Source organism: Cucumis melo, chromosome 3 (assembly GCF_025177605.1).
Source record: "Cucumis melo cultivar AY chromosome 3, USDA_Cmelo_AY_1.0, whole genome shotgun sequence".
Classification (NCBI taxonomy): Eukaryota; Viridiplantae; Streptophyta; class Magnoliopsida; order Cucurbitales; family Cucurbitaceae; genus Cucumis; species Cucumis melo.
In genome coordinates this window covers 25,679,653-25,699,294 of record NC_066859.1, presented here as the reverse complement: position 1 = coordinate 25,699,294, position 19,642 = coordinate 25,679,653, and the positions used below count along the sequence as shown (strand labels likewise).

At 33.1% G+C, this 19,642-nt stretch overlaps 2 protein-coding genes and 1 long non-coding RNA gene across 8 annotated transcripts; 1 reads left to right on the top strand and 2 right to left on the bottom strand.

The window, feature by feature from the left end:
• Positions 1-1,400: 1,400 nt before the first annotated feature.
• LOC103488447 (transcription factor BIM2) lies at positions 1,401-6,663 on the top strand. 3 transcript variants are annotated; one of them, XR_007819451.1, is made up of 7 exons: positions 1,401-1,921; positions 2,316-2,400; positions 2,732-2,801; positions 2,921-3,016; positions 5,000-5,398; positions 5,600-5,765; positions 6,215-6,234. XR_007819451.1 is itself a non-coding variant. In XM_008447191.2 (7 exons), the coding sequence occupies exons 1-7, from the start codon at positions 1,804-1,806 to the stop codon at positions 6,314-6,316; spliced, it is 993 nt and encodes a 330-aa protein (XP_008445413.1). In that variant the 5' UTR covers positions 1,405-1,803; the 3' UTR covers positions 6,317-6,663. The 3 variants fall into 3 exon arrangements, 1 of the variants encoding a protein (XP_008445413.1); XR_007819452.1 differs by having other exon boundaries at positions 1,402-1,921; positions 5,636-5,765; XM_008447191.2 differs by having other exon boundaries at positions 1,405-1,921; positions 5,000-5,391; positions 5,636-5,765; positions 6,215-6,663.
• Positions 6,664-8,087: 1,424 nt separating this feature from the next.
• LOC127148458 (uncharacterized) lies at positions 8,088-9,020 on the bottom strand. The gene is made up of 2 exons (XR_007819450.1): positions 8,912-9,020; positions 8,088-8,373 (listed from the first exon to the last, which is right to left on the bottom strand). It is a non-coding gene; the product is annotated as an uncharacterized LOC127148458 (long non-coding RNA).
• A 2,090-nt stretch (positions 9,021-11,110) lies between these two features.
• On the bottom strand, positions 11,111-15,180 carry LOC103488449 (uncharacterized). Of its 4 annotated transcripts, XM_051082133.1 has the most exons (6): positions 14,242-14,578; positions 14,026-14,111; positions 13,110-13,188; positions 12,268-12,983; positions 11,653-12,110; positions 11,111-11,553 (listed from the first exon to the last, which is right to left on the bottom strand). In XM_051082133.1, exons 3-6 carry the CDS (start codon positions 13,117-13,119, stop codon positions 11,445-11,447), a joined length of 1,293 nt encoding a protein of 430 aa, XP_050938090.1. In that variant the 5' UTR covers positions 13,120-13,188; positions 14,026-14,111; positions 14,242-14,578; the 3' UTR covers positions 11,111-11,444. The 4 variants fall into 4 exon arrangements, with proteins under 4 accessions (XP_050938090.1, XP_008445418.1, XP_008445414.1 ...); XM_008447196.3 differs by lacking the exon at positions 14,026-14,111 and having other exon boundaries at positions 14,242-15,180; XM_008447192.3 differs by lacking the exons at positions 14,026-14,111; positions 14,242-14,578 and adding an exon at positions 14,618-15,180.
• Between the last annotated feature and the right edge of the window lie 4,462 nt (positions 15,181-19,642).

Here is a 19,642-nt window from a genome sequence, read left to right as displayed (position 1 = left end):
CATTCATCACTTAAATTTTAATTACAAAGATAGGTGAATATGTCTACAGTGTTATGACCCCAAGTAGATTTATTAGTGTCATGACCCTAAGTAGATTTATTAACATAGACTGAGATTGAAAGTCTAAAAAGAAGGAAATTGTGGATAAAGGTAGCTCCAACGACCCACAATGACCCATTGAGAGAATAGTAAAAGCCTCGTGATAATGGTTCAAGGTCACAATCGTTCTGAGGGTGGAGTTGTGACTATTAAAGTGTAAGGGTCAAATGATTTTGTGGATTGATAGAGTGTTGTTACGATCCCTAGATATATGTTACATGATACCAATTGTATATAAACTATTAGAATCGCTCGTCATAACTACCTAAGTACATTGAAAACGTTCCATGGCACTCTCTGTTACATTCATCTCAACCCCTTGCTAACTAGAACATCAAACCTAGTGTCGGCAGCTAATACAAAAAACACTCTATACTCTCAATTAACAAAATTTATTTCAACCATCTATTGACTCTATCATCAAAACATTGATAACTATACACCACACACATGTGTTCAATTTCTTAATTTTGTACGACAATCGATCTAGTTCACCTGAACTTAATATTTTTAATTAAAAATTATATAATTAGTCTTTTACTTTTCAAACATGAAAATTTATAATAATATTGTAGGCTATTTCCAAACATACATTAGTTAACTTGAGGAGGGGTCCCGAGAAAAGTTAGTTTGATATTGTACGTCGAAACTTGATTAGTGCATCTTGTATTTTGGATCTTGACTTGTTTATTTTGTATGTTAGATTACAGTCTTATATTGAATTCTCAAGGATTCTTCAATCTTCAGGAGTTTAGGGAGTCCTTCTCATGATTGAAGAATTATCTATATGTTCTTTCTATAACATCCTATGGGTCCATGCAGGCTTGTTTTTGGTTTGTCCATGAACCTTAACATTTAGTTCAACTAACTAATTTTCAGGCCTGGTTGACATTTGAGCCTATTTTAGGCTCGATTAATCATGGACCGTGGTCTTAATTCCAAACTGGGCTAATTTAGCTTCCTCGATCCAATGATTGCAAACAAAATAAATCCTTAAATCATTTTTAATTTAATTGTTAATTTGAAAAAAGATGTGAAAATTTGTATCCACCAATATTTTTTATTAAATAAATATATATTTATGAGATTTATGGAGTAGGTGAACCTCGAGAAAGATGGACCAAAAGTCAAAATACAAGTTATGAAGACAAGGCAATGTATGCAGTGAGCCCCAATAAATATGATAAGATGAGAACGCGGGCTTGACGGATCCAACTCACAGGCCCAATAGGGAGCCCAAACTTATTGTTTTGGGTCGGTCCAAAAGATAGATCGGCCTAAAACGAGAAAAGTCACGAGCAAAGCGTGAGGTTAGTTGAATGGGATTCTTCTGACGGATGCATCCCACTGAAACTCGCTTGTGTTCGGCACCAGGCAAATCCGGCCGTCTAAAGCGCCCCCACGGCGGCTCCGTTCACCGTTAACTGCCTCTGTGCGGCGGAAGCTCTGCTGCTCAGCCATGGCTGTTACATCTTCCATTCCTTAACATCAAATCCCAGCCAAGTTCAACAACCTTCCCTTCTCTTCCCTACTCATTTCGTTCGGCATCCTCAAACAACACCGCACTTCGATTTTGTTGCTTGGCAGCGTCTTCGAATTGGTGCAATTCTGTAATTGTTCTGTTTCCGGAGCTGTACAAGGAGTTGAAGTCTCGGTACAGAAGGATTGGAGGCTTGGACTGGCCAACCTGAACAAAATCCAAGTATGAGAACGGGGAAAAGCAATCAGGAAGACGACGAGTACGATGAGGATGAGCTGGTTGGTAAAAGAGAAGGGCCTTCTTCTACTTCCAACGCTATTAGTAGCATCGGCAACAGCAAAGGTATCTTGTTTTTTTTCTCACACATGCCTATTTCTTTCCCTACTAGATCCATTTTTTTTTTCTAATTTCTGATGCCGTGCGATATCATGATGACATGCCTATTGTTTGCCTTTCTTATTTCGATGTTTATTTCTTATGCTGCTACCTTGTGTTCTGGTTTCGATTCTGTTCTTAGCTGTGAATTTCAGTTGACCATTTTGTGTATCTAAGTTTTATCCTTTGATCATGTCAATGAAACTTTAACGGGTAAATAAATTCGGAATCTTCTAATTCTAGCATCTGTTTTTTAGAATCGTGATATTAGGGAAGCTTCATTTCAAGGGATCGGTTTTTATTTTATTTTATTATTATTTAAATTATTTATTGATTTTAACTGAACTGAACTTGGGACCAGATGCGAAGAACAACGATAAGGCTAATGCCATACGGTCGAAGCACTCTGTGACAGAGCAGCGCAGAAGAAGCAAGATAAATGAGAGGTAATGCCCACAAAAAATCACTCTGGAGTTTAAAATTGTTAGAGAGATAATTGTGATTACATCTTGCAGGTTTATTTGTTTTACTGCCTGTGAATCATGCTGCATGATGTTTTTTTTTTCTCTGTGGTTATTAACATATTGTAGAGTATATGGAATCTATGATCTGAGAAGGATTTTCCTTTACTACTGGAGTTGTGCTTCCTTTATGGGTTTCACTTTTTCTCAAGCCTTAAAGGAACCATTCTGCCCTACACCTGACCAATGCATTTAAATTTCTTACTTCTGTCAATATTAAATGTACATCCTCTGATCAACCTCTATCTAATTTCAGATTCCAGATTTTGAGAGATCTTATACCTCATAGTGATCAAAAGAGAGACACTGCCTCGTTTTTATTGGAGGTATACAGTCACTTATTGAAAATGAGACATTGTTGAAGCTGTAAAGTCTCTACTTCTTCTTGTGCTACTCAGTAAAGTTTTTTTATCTTCCATTAAGTAAAATTAGTCCTTTGATGCAGGTGATCGAGTATGTTCAGTATTTACAGGAGAAGGTGCAGAAGTACGAGGGTTCATATCAGAATTGGAGTGGGGAACCTACTAAGCTAATACCATGGGTAAATACCAAAGGCTCTTTCTTTATTTTGTTTAGGAGTTATCATTCACTAACTTGTTTGTTTCCTTTATTTGTCTAATAAGATTGCATAAGATTAGATGTCTTATTAGTCGGTGGGATAACATGGGTACTGTGTCCCTCATATCTTTAATTGTGGAGCTACTTGTAAATCACTTTGTTTCTCTCTGTCACTTTATATTTCATATGACCTGTTTTGTTTCTATTCTGTTCCTGATAGGAATTAAGTTAGTTTCCAGTGTTGAGCTGGGCATAAGGCACATTCACTAGACTGTAACTGGAAGTGGGAAATGGAAGAAAAATGTTGTTTTGGGATGATTCATTGGTAGATGATTATTCTCTGTAAAGCTCATTCCTCAGCTCATAAAATACGGACTGAGTTGGTTGTGAGAAGGATTTTGGGGATGAATATCCCGGTGGAGAGTTGCCAAAGAAGTCTGGATGAGGAAATTAATTATCTTAGTTTTGGTAAAAACAATCTATGCCCAATGACCAGAGATGCTGAAGATGTAAAGGTTTGGACTGCGTGCCAATCTGGAACTTTCTCAACCAAAACTTTTATTTGTTAAGCCTACAGATTTAGATTTTGATCTTGATAAGAATGTAATTAAGTTGGTGTCGAAGGGAAGAATCTAGAAGAAAACTAAAACTTTCCCGTGGACTGCCTAAGTCAAATTTTGAAGTCCAAACCATTAAAATGTTTCCTTTGGGGGTTGTTTGGGGGGTGTGGGAATTTGTGAAGGTGACAACCTCACCGGATAATTTCTTTGTCTAGGTTAGTGTTTGCAAGAAAAAGAATGGGATTTATCCATATGTGCTTTCCACTGCGATAGTGGTGTTAGATAGTATATTAAATTTGTCTTCACCTACTAGCTTAAGGTTTTGGATTGAATTGGTGATTTAAGATGGTATCAGAGCAGGTGGTTTAGGAGGGTTTTGTATTCAAGTCCCTACAACGTTATTTTCTTCTTGTTTAATATTGTTTTTCACTTATTGTGTCATTCTTGATATTTTAGGCCCACAAGTGAGGAATGTTAGATATTATATTAAATTTAAGATAAAATAATATTTGAATGTATTATATGGCATCATTTAATTTATAATGGGTTTTCGTGTCTATTAGACAGAATATCCCATCATTACTGCATTTGAGTGTTTTCAGTTGGAAGACACAGATGGATGGGGTCAACCTATCTGCAGTTATGTGGGAGCTGTGGTTGCAAAGAAAAAGATATCATATGTTTAGCGGTGAGGCCTTTTGGTAGACACCAAGGTGGTAGGATAGAGAAGTCTAGAGTTAATGTTTCTCACTAACTTTTATTAGAGAAATAGAAATACTTTATACCCCATTTAATTCAGTCTGGAGAACCTTGTCATAAACTTCTAATCGGTGAACCAGAAATTTGTTATCTCATTAACTTCTAGAGAAAAAGAAGTTTGGGTACAGAAGTACAGCAACAGCATAATCCAAGAAGACAACAAGAACGAGCAAGAAACCTTCAACCATCTCCTAAACAACCAATTCCAAATTATTATAGAGGAGGAACAACGTTTTCATCAAAAAGACCCATTCAAGAATTGACAAGATGGCCGCAAGAAATACCAAGAATCCCGCAGTGACTAAACAAAGCAACTGGAAACCTATACAACCATGTAATGCTACATCAGAGGGGAATTCAGGGCTCCCTAACTACACTAAGGTCTTAATAATCTGTGCATGTGTGTGTTTCCCCCCTTTTTCTTTTTTAGGTAGTAATCTATGGTTTGAGTCAGACATTTACATGCAAGTTAATAAATTTTAACCGATTGCTCGATTATGTCCTTACCTTTTTTGACCTCATTTACATGCACTGGAGAATAGGGGATTCTTAATCTATTCTAGGATTTGATATTTCCTTGAATCAGGAATTTTCTTCTGCTGAGGAACTTCTCTATTTAGTATTCTTAACTTTACTGTGTCGTGCAGAGGAACAGTCATTGGCGCATGCAGACTTTTGTTGGGCATCAACAATCTGTAAAAAATGGTTCTGCTTCAGGACCAACGTATTCTGGGAAGTTTGATGACAACAACATTTCAATTTCACCAGCCATACTTGCAAGCTCACAAAATCCTCTCGAATCCCACTCTGGCAGAGATATTCTACAGGAAGCTGACATAACAAATAAAGTTCCACATCCTATGTCTCTGGAAGGAAATATGCATGCTTCTATCCGTAGTGACCTTGATCAATCTCTCCACATTCCAATTTCTGATGCACAGGCAACAGAGTGTCCCATCACCAACAATGCATCAAACCAACCGGAAGAGATGGGTATTGAAGGGGGGACAATAAGCGTTTCAAGTGTTTATTCAGAAGGGTTAGTTGTAAGATATTTATACTGATTTTGTTTCAAGTATTTTGGTAGGTTAAGAAGATTCCATGAGCAGAAGGTTTTATTCTTCTTCCTATTTTATAAATAGTAACTACAATGATTTAAACTTTAGTAGAGCTTATTTAAATCACAGCATATATAGGATTTTGCATAGTTTCTTTTGTAGGCGTTCACTTGCATGGTCTCTTCCTAGGATTTGGTAACAGCTTTGGACCTTGGTGCCGAGCAGGTTTATGAACAGCTTGGCTCAAGCTTTGCAGAGTACTGGACTGGATTTGTCAGAAGCGAGCATCTCTGTTCAGATTGATCTGGGCAAGAGAGCAAATAAGGGGATGCCTTTTGGAACGCCTATTTTTAAGGTATGAAGTTGAAATCTCAGTTCTTACTTTTCTGGTGTATGGTTCGATAAGGCAGGCTATATAGAATATATACATCCGTGATTGTTCGGGCTAGCTTACATGCCACCTCAACTAATTTCAAGGGACAACTTGTTTAACCTTACAACATTCGGATGTCAAAAAACATTGTAACCCTTGTTGGATCAAACCCACTCCCCTCTTAGTCCTTTATTAAATCCATGACCTTTTTCTACCATCAAGCCCGTCTATGATGATCGGGCAAGCTATTTCTATATTGCATATTTACTGATATTTTTCACTAATTTTAGTAGAAGCAAGCAAAAGATTAGAGATCATAATAATAACTTCAAATGAAGGAAAAATAAACTAGAAATTCAATCTGAGAACCTTATAACATCACCAAATGTTTGGTCTTTTACAATGTTTTAAGCTCTTCAATTTCTGATCAGGAAACTGGGAATCCTTCCTCCAACCACCCAGCAATGGCAAATGTAGGGGACCTGGGCAGCGGAGATGACTCAGAACAAGCGAAAAAGCGGCTAAGGACATGATAATCTGCACCACGAGTCCTCGGTTATTAATGTTGTGCGATTACTGTTTCTAATGTGAATTAGAATGTGATGTTTTTTGTACAGATTCGCTTCTTCTTCTTCTTCTTCTTCTTCTTCTTCTTCTTTTAATCTTCTTCCTTTGCCTTTTATACAATTTCTCCAAACTCGTATTGCTATGAGTTATGACCATCAGTGTTAGGAAATCCAAAGTTAAAATTTGGTACTCACTACTCAGATGTTAGATTCTCCACTCTCCATTGCTCTTATGTTTGTAGTTGTAATTACAATATTAAATATGAACCTCCCAAAAAGAGCTTTGAAAAGGAGATATTATTCGGTTGTTTCTACTTATTTCCCCCTTTTCTAATTTACTTTTTACATACATTTTTTTTAAGGAGAATGTGCAATAGATAGATGGTAATTGGTATTTGTTGTCTTGAGAAATTTTAATTAATTTTGAAGTGGATTTCGACGACTTTTTCTCTTTTTGGAAACTTTAGTTTGAAAACAAATGAAGTATTAACACTAAAAACTTGGTGTAGGATTATGTAGTACTTGTGGTTTATTATTATTTGGAAGAACGAAAAAATTAGTTGAATTTCTGTTTTAAAAACAAATTGAAAAATCACATGAATAATATCATTACAAAATTTCTAAAGAAAAATATTGGGAGATAGAGATAGTAATTTGCTCATGTGAATGAAAAGATTATGATGTATATTAGATTTTCAACCTTTTGTATCCTAACTAGTCCTACCTACTTTTAAGAATCCTACCTACTTTTAAAATTTTTTTAGAGTTAACGCATCAATTGATTCATTTAAAAAATTCTTAGAGTTAGCGCGTCAAATTATTCATTTATAAAAGTGGAGATCTTTAACGAATACAAAGTCTTTGTGTTGAAAATTTGTTTTCTCCCTACGACTCTTCACAAATAAAACTTTATCACAAATCTTATAATTAGATTCAATAATTACACGATAGCTATTTACTTAAGAATTCAATATCCTACGAATTTTATTGATACTCAAACATTAAAGAGTAGTATAAGTTATCTCGTGAGATTATTTGAGAAGAGTGTAAGCAAGTTCAATTAATCGATCAATGATAATAATAATAATAAAATATATATATATATATATATATATATATATATATATACGCATAAAATTGGAATCCCACAGGAGGTCCCACATTGCTAGAATTGAAAATACACATAATCTTTATTATTAGTTTGGCAACTTCTTTTATCGCCGAGCTCGGTAATGTGAGCTTGTAACTCAAATGAGGGCTTTAAAGTGGTTGAAAGGGGGCTAGGCCCAACGTGTAGGGTCTCTTTGTGGAATTACACCGGACCGCCCTATCCAAGAAAGAAGTTGGGCTTTGGGTTCTTGGCGAAGGCCCAGGGTTTCATTGCCCTTAGAGATCGAGGATACCGCGTGAGGCTGGTTCACAGAGCAGCGTCACCTCCCGCTTCTGTCAGTGGATGGATTACGGGCCGGTTCTCTTGGGCCCGAACATACCCGGTGGGAATGCCTCACAGCCTAACAACCACTTTTTTTCCTTTTTCTTTGTTTTTTTCGATCTGTTGCCAAAAACTTTAATACTTTTTTAGTTATATTAATTATTAAAATCAATAAGTTATATTAATTATTTTATGACTTGTGTCATAAGACTTATCTTCTTATAACACTAAAAATCGGGTGCCAATTTGAACCATCGCCGAGCTCGGTGATGTGGGCTTATAGCTCAAATGAGGGCAATAAAGTAGGAGTTGGAAGTGGCAAGGGCCCAAGCGAATTGTACTTCCTGGGCCGCCCAATTGAAGGTCGAAGTTTGGGCCGGAAGCTTAGTTAGCGAAAGCCCATTAATAAGTCATATACATAAAATTTGAGGAAAAGACTTGAAATATCATTAAGGATGTTGTTGGGAAGACATATTATGTATGGGACGACGTCGTTTTACAGTGCTGTAATCCATTGCAGAGTGTTCCAATGCATCATCTTCGTCTTCAATCCCCCATTCTCCATTATTATTATTATTATTATTATTATTGCCTGCAATTTGCATAATTTAATTTACATTAATCATCATCTCAATCTCATCACTTTTCCGGTCAACCTTAACCGATCCCAGAAAACTTCATTTTCTTTTAAAATTTTGAGCTTCCTATGTATTTCTAAACGATGAAGATCTATGATTGCTCGCTCGCTCACTCAATTCCTAACATAGTTAACCAAAAAACAATAATAGTTAAAACTGTTAGAAAATGTTTCAATAATACTAACTTGAGTTGACTAATTTTAAAATTACAATAATATATGAAATTTATAACACAAAACAAAACTAATTGATTAATTAATAATGGTTGAATAGATTTTTCTAAGTTAGCAGCGAGGACTACTTTATGATTTTTTTAAATATATTACCCAAACACATATTCGGAAAGAATTGAAAAAGATAGAAATTGTCAGTACAATGATTCTTAAGTTAAGAGTCCTGTTCTTTAAGTTTTTATAATACTAACTAAACAAACGCTAAATTATCGTCTAACTTAAAAACTTCGAAAAAGGAATACGTTAAATAATACCGAACCTTGGGGATGGAGCAATGGCTGAGACTGCATCAGTAGATTATTGAAGAGTATGAGACATAGCAAAGTTATGGCTACAACAGCCATCTCCTGGTGTTAGAGAGTTGTATTATTATTACTATTATTATTATTTCTTTATATATATTTGTAAAGACAAAGACAATGATACATAATAGACTTCACAAAGATGTAAGATAAAGATAAAGATAAAGAAAAAAAACGCAAAAACAAACTATTTTGTTGGTACTTTCACACCATTTGGGTTGGCTATGTTTTGTCATTTCTCTTGCATAAAAAATTAAAAAAAAAAAAGTTTTCATAAATGTTTGCATCATCCACCATGCAATTTCCTTACTTTTTATGGAAGAGCTTTTTTTTTCTTTTGTTATATCAACACTCAATCTCACCAACTTATTGTTTGTATTTTATTTAAAAAAAAGTTATTCTAAATGTCATATAATTATTTAAAATTTAAGTATAAAGTTATTTGAGAGATCTTTTAAATTCATTTTAAAAAATTCAAGGATTAAAAAGTTACATTTTAAAGTTCGGGGAGCAAAAGCACGTTTTCATCCAAACTTGAAAGTTAAAAAGGTTTTTTTTTCGAAATTCTTTTATCACATGCATTGCTCAAATCTTGAGGAAGGAAGTTGTTCTCTATCTCTAGAGGTTTTATTATAATACAATCTATGTCTAACCCAATCTTTTAAACCTTGAGAATTGAGAGTTTCCATATTCAAACGATTCCTAATTTCCATATTCAAATGTGATTCTATAAGAAGTTGTTCAACGCGCAGACGTGGATGGCGTAAGAAAGTTAAACGAGGCACAAGATTGATGTTTTTAGTCATAGAGCCCACAAACCTCTTGGACCAAACAAGAAGTGAAATTCACAATTATACTCCCCCAAATTCTTTAGGCCGAACACGGAGTAAGAGTTTTTAGAAGTAGTTAAATATAGTAGACATATATGATATATGCTACTTAGTTTGAGTTGATGTGCTTGACAAGATGGAAGTCATTAGAGACAAACACCTCTCAGCAATGCCTTGTTGTTGAAGAACAACATACCTGATAAGAATGTTATATGATCCCTCACCTCAAATGTCAAATGATATTTATATGATCACAAGAAAATTTTGATTTGACTGCAAAATGATGGTGGGAAGAAAATAGACACAAATCCTAGATTAACATGTAATTACATAGTAGTACAATAGAAATTTCAAAAAGCAACCAACTTAAACTTTATAGGGCTTTCTCAACAAATGATGACACCAAGTTAGCTTTATTTCTTGTCACAATGATATTGCATTGATTCTATACATTTCATCATTGTTACATGTTTGTTCATTTTGTTTTAAAAGAACAGTGATGAAAAAGAAAAAGAGATTCCTGGAAAAAGTAATTGGGAGCTACTACTAATTAGCAAGAAGAATTCAAACATTTATACATAGAGGAACTCATAAACAGAAGGTAACATATTTAAAAATTTGAACCTTTAATAGTAATTTCTTCTTGATCTCCCTCCTAAGATTTCCTCTCTCTGTCACTCTGTTCTTTTGATCTCCACTTTCTAGATTTCATCTCTCTATCATTTTCATTTGCATCTTTCACTTTCTCAAAATTGCTTTCACCACTTATCTTCCATATTCCCTCTCTCAAATCACTTTCTTCCATTTCTCAGTCTTGTCCTATCATTCCATCATTTTCCTCTTTCAAACTCAACCCCATTGCAGCATACACTTTCTCCTTTTTTTTCTCTCCTCTTTTTCTACTTCAAATTCAGACTCTACTTTCAAATTTTTAGACAAATAACCAAAAAAATAAAATCAAACCATGCTTGATGAAATGGTCAGCTTCGGTTTGGTTTAATTCTTTAAATCAGGATTTAGTTTGCTTTTTCTTTTTTCTTTTTTTTAATTGACTTTGATACGTCCTGAAAAGGGGAAAAAAATACTGATTTGAAGAGTAGTTTTGGTTTTTTTTAGTCCTGAAGTACTACTTTTGACTTTCTCCCAGAAACAAGCTATCCGACAATCTTCCAATCTTAGCTAGTCATCATGATTCGATTCAATTCAACTCAACTCAACAATCACACCTCTAATTGCTAATCTTGTAGGGTAAGGTTCCATTAAGACTGTACAGTCTATGAAGAGGTTAAAAATGGAAGTGGGATTCTTAGAGAAACCATACAAGTCTAAGAGAAAAACAAGAAAACTTCTATCCAATATCATGGCCATAAACAGAGCAACAGAGCAACCATTTCATGCTTTGCCATCCTTATATAAATCAAAGAGCCATGGTTTACAAGCATAATGGAGAAATATGGTCTACTGGAGAAATTTTCCAGAGAAAAGAAAGATATGAAGTATTACCAATACATTAAATTTCACATAATAGGCCAAACTGTAAAGAATGACTATGAATGAAATGCATAACCTCCAGTAAATAATACATCTACTTACATGTGTGTGAAAATAAATTTGGATGATGCACAAACAGAATCTAACTCTAGAGATAGCACGGAAGCAGTCAGAATTTGCAGCATAGAAGTCCCTCCCTCCAACCTCGATACTTTCGGTAATGCCTCCGTTCAGCTTTTACCATTTTAACCGGGCTACTATTCCATTCGGTCTGTAATCTGTAAACCCAGAGAGTAAATATAATTTACCTTAGATTACAATTAAGAAAAGGATATATAAAGATGAAGCTTGAGAGGTGAAGTTAGATTGTGACTTACATAGGGAAGGCAAAAGAACGTGTGCTTGTTGTGCTACTTTCTGATCGAAGCGAGATGCTTCCAGAATAGGCTACTGGCCCTGAGTAAGTAACAAGACTAGCTAGTGGATCTACGGCAGAGAAACTAGACTCGCCAATGTCGTTCATGTTTTGACTCGAAAGTAGTCTACTATCTGAAGTTCTATATTCCAGATTGGTTGAAACTTGAGTTCCAATTACAGAATCACTTCTTCCGCAACACTCCTGATGTTCTTCTCCACCATTCGCCACTGGAGAGATCGAGTTGAGAGTAAGTGCAATACTTCCATTCTCAAATTCATCATTATAACCTGAAGGATGCGCTGCGATGTTATGACTGGGTGGTTCTGCTGCAGAGCCCAGAGCAGGAGTGTCGTTGCAAGAATCAACAGATTTGGAAGCTGAAGAAGGGTCTTCCAAATTTGCTTTTTCACCAGATATCTGAAGTCAAAAGAAATGCAATCTACATCAAACATGAAAGTTGTGAACCACTGGGGCTAAGAATTGCTTTGTTAAAACGACCATCCTTCATATATTCAGATTAAAAATAGAACAAACACGTAGTGCAGATTAATAACTTGGCCAGAAATATGCATACCTGCACACCTATTTTATCTAAAGACTCGGAAGAGCAACTTTTCTTAACTAGCTTTTGCATCAAAACTTCTGGCTCGCTCAGATTGAGTTTTTCTTCCTCTATCTGTGTCAAGTCCTTCGCATCATTATGAGTAGTCCAATCCATGGCAAAGTGATCTTCTAAAGAAACTTTATGATCATCTGCTATGAACTTGGACACCTCAAAAGAAGTCTCTTTTTCTTTTATAGATCCTTCGTTCCGGTCTTCCTCCAGAGGGGAGATTTTACTAATCGACTTCTCGACCGTACTCTTAAAGAAGAAATTTTCCAGAGAAGCCACCCCTTCATCGATGCAGATATCCTTCACATCATTGACATTAATTTCTTGGTCACAGACTATCGTTTTTGACATTTGACATTCCATGACACTTTTGTCCACATATGAGAATGAGGGTTTCATATTGGATGATGCCCCAAATGCGCTAATACCTTCAGCATTATTATCAAAAACATCTGTAGAAGACCGGTTAATCTTAGTAATCATGCAAATATTCCCATCACAAGAAGAATGTGAAGATTGAATAACGTTTTCCTGGTTTATCTTCTCTTGACATGAGAGGCTAGTTGGATTATTACTCATGACCCGGTGTTGCAACACAGTACTGCTGTAATTGCATTCGAGAGATTCTGGAGCATCGTTCCGGCTGGTCATTGAATTGTAAAATGAAGAGTCACTTTCTGCATATACATAATCACAAGCCCAAGTTAGGACAACAAATTGGAAGAGCGGTGGATTGATGAGTGTAAATGACACCAAAATGATAAAGATCAAGTAGAATACAAGGCAATGGAAAATGTTAATACCCAGTTTCATAGCTAACAAAAATCATGGAGGCAAACGGACCTTCAAGAGATTTAAAACTTCATGAAAGATAGCATGAACCTGCCAAAAAAACATGAACTTATTGAAACAGAAATTCAACAACTTTCTAAATTTCTATGAATGGACGAACGAAGAAGAAAAAAACTGAGCTTAAAAGGAAGAGACAAATATACAACTTTGCAGTCCACCATAATATTGGCAATCAAACACAACTACTTCATTGCCAGTTTGATGTTACAACAAAGTGAAGGAGAAAAGTCACTCCAAGAAATGGATCATAATCTGTGACTGTGACCCATTACTCCATTAGCAGTTCCTATATATTCCCCTCAGATATTGTAATAATATCAATTATTCTGAAGCAGAACAAGCAAATCTATTTTAATGATAATAAAGAGAAAAGCTTGAGTTCAAACTGGCAAAAGCCAAAAGCCAAAAGAAGACCCCCCCCCCCCCCCAACTATTATAACAGTTACATACAATGAATAACATTGTCAGCTCCTAGGTGATTGAGCAGGTGCCAAGGTCCGGCCCCTCCTCACTCATTTAAGAACTACAAAGAATCAGCTAATTATTGTTAGCAATTTACCATAAAAGGCAGTGACATTTCATTGAAAATTAACAATAATCTCAGCACAGAACGCTTGAGTAAATCAAGAAAATCAGATCAAAGTCATTATTCCAGGATAACTTGGTTCAAAATATAAATTAAGAAAAGTTCTCTGGGCTATACGTGCTGGGAATCCAAAGCCCTGTTACCAATACTAAAAAATAATAACAAAAATAGAAAAAGACGAGTGGTAAAAAAGTTGGAAGAACTTTTCAAAAGCAAACAAAAACTTTCAACAGAAACATCATAACTTAAAATGATTATTCAAACAAAGAAAATTCCCCCACCAATTCTCCTTTATCTTCAACTAATGATGAAACGAAATCAACCCCCATCCTCCACCTCGCTGTTAATGGAGGAAAAAAAAAGTACACTAACAGAAAGAATTCAAAACATCAGAGAATGAGAAAAAGAAATATGAGCAGACAGGGAAGTCAAATATTCAAACCAGAATATAATACACAGAGTTAAAGAAGAAATTATGAAAAACAAAAAATATCAACCTCCATGTAAAACCCTGAAGCAGAAATGTATTGAGGCAGAAAAACCCCCTGATAGTATAAAAAGGAAGAGTGAAAAAATGGGGCAAAGGAGCGCCCTAGTTTGGTGATTGAATTTATGAACAGAGAGAGAGAAAAAAAAAGAGTGAAATTTGAATAAATGGTGGAACAGAGTCAGAGAGAGCTTGGCTATTTCTGTTATCAGCCTAAAAAAAGGTCACCTGCCATTGCAGATTATACAGAACGTCTTTCTCTCTCTCTCTCTCTCTCTCTCTCATTGCAATTAATAAAGGAAGAGAAAAACAAATGGCCTTACCAGACTCCGCTCCCTAATTAATATACCTTTCGCTTACCCTAAACCTAACTTCAAATTACTTACCAAAACAAATATCCGCTCCTCCTCCACCTCCTCTTCCTCCTTCACCGGATTTTCTCCCCTTCGAAACACCGCGTTAAGCCGGGTCGCCAATCACCGGAGCAGAACAATCGAAAAGACGTCAAATACTCTTCTCCGATATTTCTGTCGCTTGTATCGTAATTGAAGGAAGCTTTGTAATTGTCAACTTCTCATCAGTCACTTCGATTTCTTCAGGAATTGTTCAGGTGTTTAACAAAAAGCAAATACTAAATTCAGAACAGCGTCGATTTGTGTGGCAAAGGGAGATTTGGTGAGGTATTTCACCGGATAATTTGAAGTCGCCGGGAACAGCAGCGATTTGTTAACGCGGGTGCAGTTAAGGTTGGGAGTCCATGGTTTTGGTGCCAAATGTATTAAAATGATTTTGTTTTTATTTGATTTTTGTATTTTAAATCACCGGAGAGGGGGACCCACATGTATAGATTCATCGATCCCGCAATTTTGACCTTCTTATTTTAATATTATTATATTATCCTCATCAAATAAAAGGAGGGATCTGATTCCCAACGGTTTTGCCTACGCCTGCATCAAATCTTGACAGCCCAATCGCCACCGTTGGATCTTTCTTTTTTCTTCTTAATTTTAATCCCGTTTTTCATCTTCAACTTATACGTCCCCTTTTAAAACATTTCATGTTTCCTGTTTACAATTTTCTCTTCATGTTTGGTAATTATTAATGTCTTTTTATATAACGGAACTATATTTAATACTTATTTTTATTTTTTATTTCTTGTTATTTATTGTTTATTCTTTTTAAAAGAAGAAATAAGATTATGTTTGATAATTATTTTTGTTTTTAATTTTTAAAAATAAAAAATAAAAATATATATAGAAGTTTATCGTTCACTAAATAGAACATCTGGCTTATTTTTTTAATTTAAATATAATTCAATTATATAAAAAAATATATAGAATTCATTAAAATATGAAAAAAAATTACAAAATGTTAATATTATTAAGTTTACATAAACCTCCTTGTAAAATTAACAATTATAATACAATAATTTTTATTAATCACATGTTGTTCAAATTTTAAAATAAAAAGTTAATAACATATAGTTATGAAAAATTAAGAGAAGAAAACAATAAAAAAAATTAAGAAATATTAAACAGCTGCATGAAAGATTAATAAAGAAAGAAAAATATAGGTTAAGAAAATTAAAAATATAAATATGGAAAATCAACAAAGGATTAAAAAACCAAATAAATAAATAAATACATAAATATATATAAAGAAATAAAAAGAATCATCAAAGTTGGAAATCATAATCAAACACCTTTGAGCCAAAAGTAAATATAAAATTTCTCTCCACCAATTAGCCACCTGAAGATTTCAAGGAATAATGAAAATAGAATAAAATAATATGCGAACATAAATGATAATTTCTAAAAACGTTTTTTAAATTTTAAAAACGAAAAATAGAAATGAATATCAAACGGTTTTGTTTTTTATACATTAAAATACAAAAACAAAAACGTTATCGAACGAGTCTTTAAAATTTATTTGAATAAATAACAATATAGTCTTTCATCTTTATAATTTAATAGGATTTAGCAAAGCCTATTAAAAGAAAGTATACATTAAGATCTATTTAATCATTTATATATATATAGATTGAAAAATTAATAAGCTTATGATCAAATAATGTGTTATTTGATATTAACATATCAGAAACAGAAAGAACCATCTCTATTAAATGATTCGACTTTCCATCAAAACTAATAAACCAACCTAGTAAAAGTACTTAAAAGAATTAAAGAATGTAGTGTGTATATATATACTTTCCAAATATAACTTTTTCAACATTGTTGCTGTAAAAATATATATTCAACTATGAAAACTAAAATAGTATACATATATATAGTATATAGATTAAAAGTCAACAAATTACCTAAAACAAATCAAGATATATATAGGGGTGTTTAAAAATTGATAATTCAACCGATTTAGATTACTCAATCTAAACCATAAAATTTGAGTTGAGTTAAAAAATTGAAAGAAAAAAAAAAGTTAAGTTCGTAGGTGAATTGTGCAAGTTAGAAGTCGGGTTGATTTGACCTAAAAGTAAACATTTTTTGAAATGAATATTGTAGACTTAGTATTTTAATGTATAACATATAACGTCACCATGCCCTCCGAATGAAAACTTATTTATCTCGTATATTGAAAAACAATATGAAAATTTATCTAAATTATTATAGAGATGAAAAAGAAAAAAAAACCAATCCACCGGTTGACACTTATATATTGAATCGATAGATTTATTTTTGTCAACTCGAATACTTTAGATTAATCCATAATTTTCTTCCACCTCGACTTTTATATATATTCCTACCAAAATATAATTCATATACTTTCCCACATTCCTACTATTATTAGTCTTTAAGTTTTATAATTTACGATCATTTATAAATTTACGTGTAGTCGGATATATATATATTAAAATAAATTAAAATATTTATAAATACAGTGTTATTTTAGGTTTTATTAATTGTGGGTTTAGTTTTTAGGATAGAAATTAAATTTAACTGGGTGGCATTATGATTAACGTATGTCACGTGGCATTGGGTAGTTCAATTTGGCTCACACGTGTCTGAAAGGCACTCAGAGTGGATGGAAACTTTAGTGTGATGTATGATGACGTAAGTTGTGGGTACCGGAAAGTCAGCATTGTTCCATCAATTTGCAGCCGTTGATTATCTCTCTAAATCTGAAAAATAAAACATAAAATAGGATCAATAAATGAGTGGTTGAAATTGAAAGTAAAAATTATTTTAAATTTTAAAGTTCGTTTAATGCAATTTAGGAAGTAAGGAAAGAAAAATACGTAATAAATTAATGGAAATGCAAAACAAAAATCAAACGCAGAGAGGGATGGAGAAAATTGACAAATTTGATTATGATTGGCTAATTATTTGAAAATATAAGTCTGAAAACAATTGATTTGATTTGGGGAAAAGAATGCATTTATGTTTTCTTTGAATTGAAATACGTGTTTTAAATGATTTTAAATTTTGATTGGATTCCATTTTCTTTAAAATAATGAAACTTGTAAATTTAGTAAAATATTAATAAACTATACAAATTTAGAGGTCAATTTTCCAAATTTGTTGCAAATGTTGGGAGAATAATTAATTCCATTGATGATTCAATTTTCTTAATAATTCATTATTTGTTTAGACATAAAATTTCAATACAACATTTTTATTACATGTACTAAAGATATGGCAAATTTGTTTTTTTTTTTTTTTTTTTGTTTGAATTCATCGTAATAAAAAGAACACATTCTCTAGGTTATATTTCAACGGGTACTCGTAAAAATCGAGACCTTTATACTTCTAAAACAACAATCCGATATTTTAGGTTTGATGTGAAATGTTAAAGTTTAAAATTTGATGAATTAGACCCTAAGGTTTTTAGTAGCTTGTAGCATCAAAACTACTTTAGTCCAATCCAATGATGTTGACATAAAATTTAACTCATGATTCATACCACTTTCAGGGGGAAAAGAGACTTTATATAACGTATAGTATTTAAATGACTTCTTCCATTGAAAAAAAAAACTATAAACATGAATAAACATTAAGTTAAAATGTCTTGATTTTGCTATGATCAATCTAGTATGAATACTTTAGTGCAATATATACCTTTTAATGTTTTGGTGCTGTCTTATATTTGTAAATATTTTTTCAAATAACATTGTTGATCTTAACAAACACATTGTTAATAAATCATATACATATGTGAGTCTATCTTTGTATGTTAAAACATTCCTTTTCTTCTCTTAGAAGCATTTTATGTGTCAATTTAAAATATTATTAATTGGAAAAACTTTTGGTCAACAATCTTCATGTTGAGTTTTATTTTATTTTCTTTCCTTTTAAATGCTTAATAGCTGTCACTCTTGTTAACCAAATTCCACAAATAAAAAGCCAAAATAATTGTATTTTATTTTAGGTACATTAGAAATTTTAGTACAATCATAGGCCTTATGAAATCTTTTCCTTTCTATGTTAAATGAATATGTAAAATATTTGATATTGTTTTAAAATCTTCAACAACCTATTAAATAATAATTTTTATCTTACATAACATTTTTAATTTCGCATTTATTGAATCCAAATCAAGAAACTTTCAGAAAATGTAGAAATATGTGTATATTTTTTTTTCTTTGAATACAAACGATTTGAATCATAGTAAACACATTCGTATATCAATGAAACAAGTTAGGTTCGATTTGACCAGAAAAATTTATCTTATTGAAGTAACTAATTAACTATTATTTTAAGTTTTTACCAAACATAATTGCATATCTCCAAGATTCACATGCACGTCAGGTTTTGGACTTAGGATTACCGAATGTTCTAAACCATATCATATCATATGGAGAGAAATTGAAGACTAAATGATATTTTAAGATGCTAAACTAAAAAAAATTAAAAAACTAAACATACACAGTTTGGTTATATCATAATTAACTTTGCATGGATTTGGTATTTATGATCAAAGAAAAAGGGGGATTGAGTCCAAATAAATGACATAGACAACCTCAAAGGACAAGGAAAAGATTTGTTTTGAGGAGCATTCTTCCATACATCAATGTTCCAATTGGCAAGTTGAGGGTCCAATTGGGGTTTGCCCCTTAATTTTAAAGGGGTTTGTCTGCCCTTTGCTTCAAATTCTTAGTATAAAAACTTCAGGGGAAAATGATATTGTGACCCCTCCTACCCAATTGTAGATACCTAAAAATACCTTTTTTTTAGGTACCCATTTTATGGCCTATGGTTTTGAATTTAATTGTAATAGAAAAGGATGTCTCAACTGCCTTAAATGTTATTATTTCAATAACATTTAATTGTGAATTCAATGTTGCATCAATATTGAAAAGCCTACTCCTGAATAATATGATTGATTCACGGTGTTAATACCATCTTAGCTCAGGTTATGTTGTATATGAGTTTGGATTGATATCCATTTTGTAATTT

Coding starts and splice junctions, on each gene's coding strand:
- LOC103488447 (XM_008447191.2), top strand. CDS start 1,804: ATGAGAACGGGGAAAAGCAATCAGGAAGACGACGAGTACGATGAGGAT. Junction 1,922..2,315: donor TAGCATCGGCAACAGCAAAG/GTATCTTGTTTT, acceptor ACTTGGGACCAG/ATGCGAAGAACAACGATAAG. Junction 5,392..5,635: donor TCAAGTGTTTATTCAGAAGG/GTTAGTTGTAAG, acceptor GGTGCCGAGCAG/GTTTATGAACAGCTTGGCTC.
- LOC103488449 (XM_008447196.3), bottom strand. Junction 12,111..12,267: donor TAGATAAAATAGGTGTGCAG/GTATGCATATTT, acceptor TTTTGACTTCAG/ATATCTGGTGAAAAAGCAAA. Junction 11,554..11,652: donor CGTTCTTTTGCCTTCCCTAT/GTAAGTCACAAT, acceptor CTGGGTTTACAG/ATTACAGACCGAATGGAATA.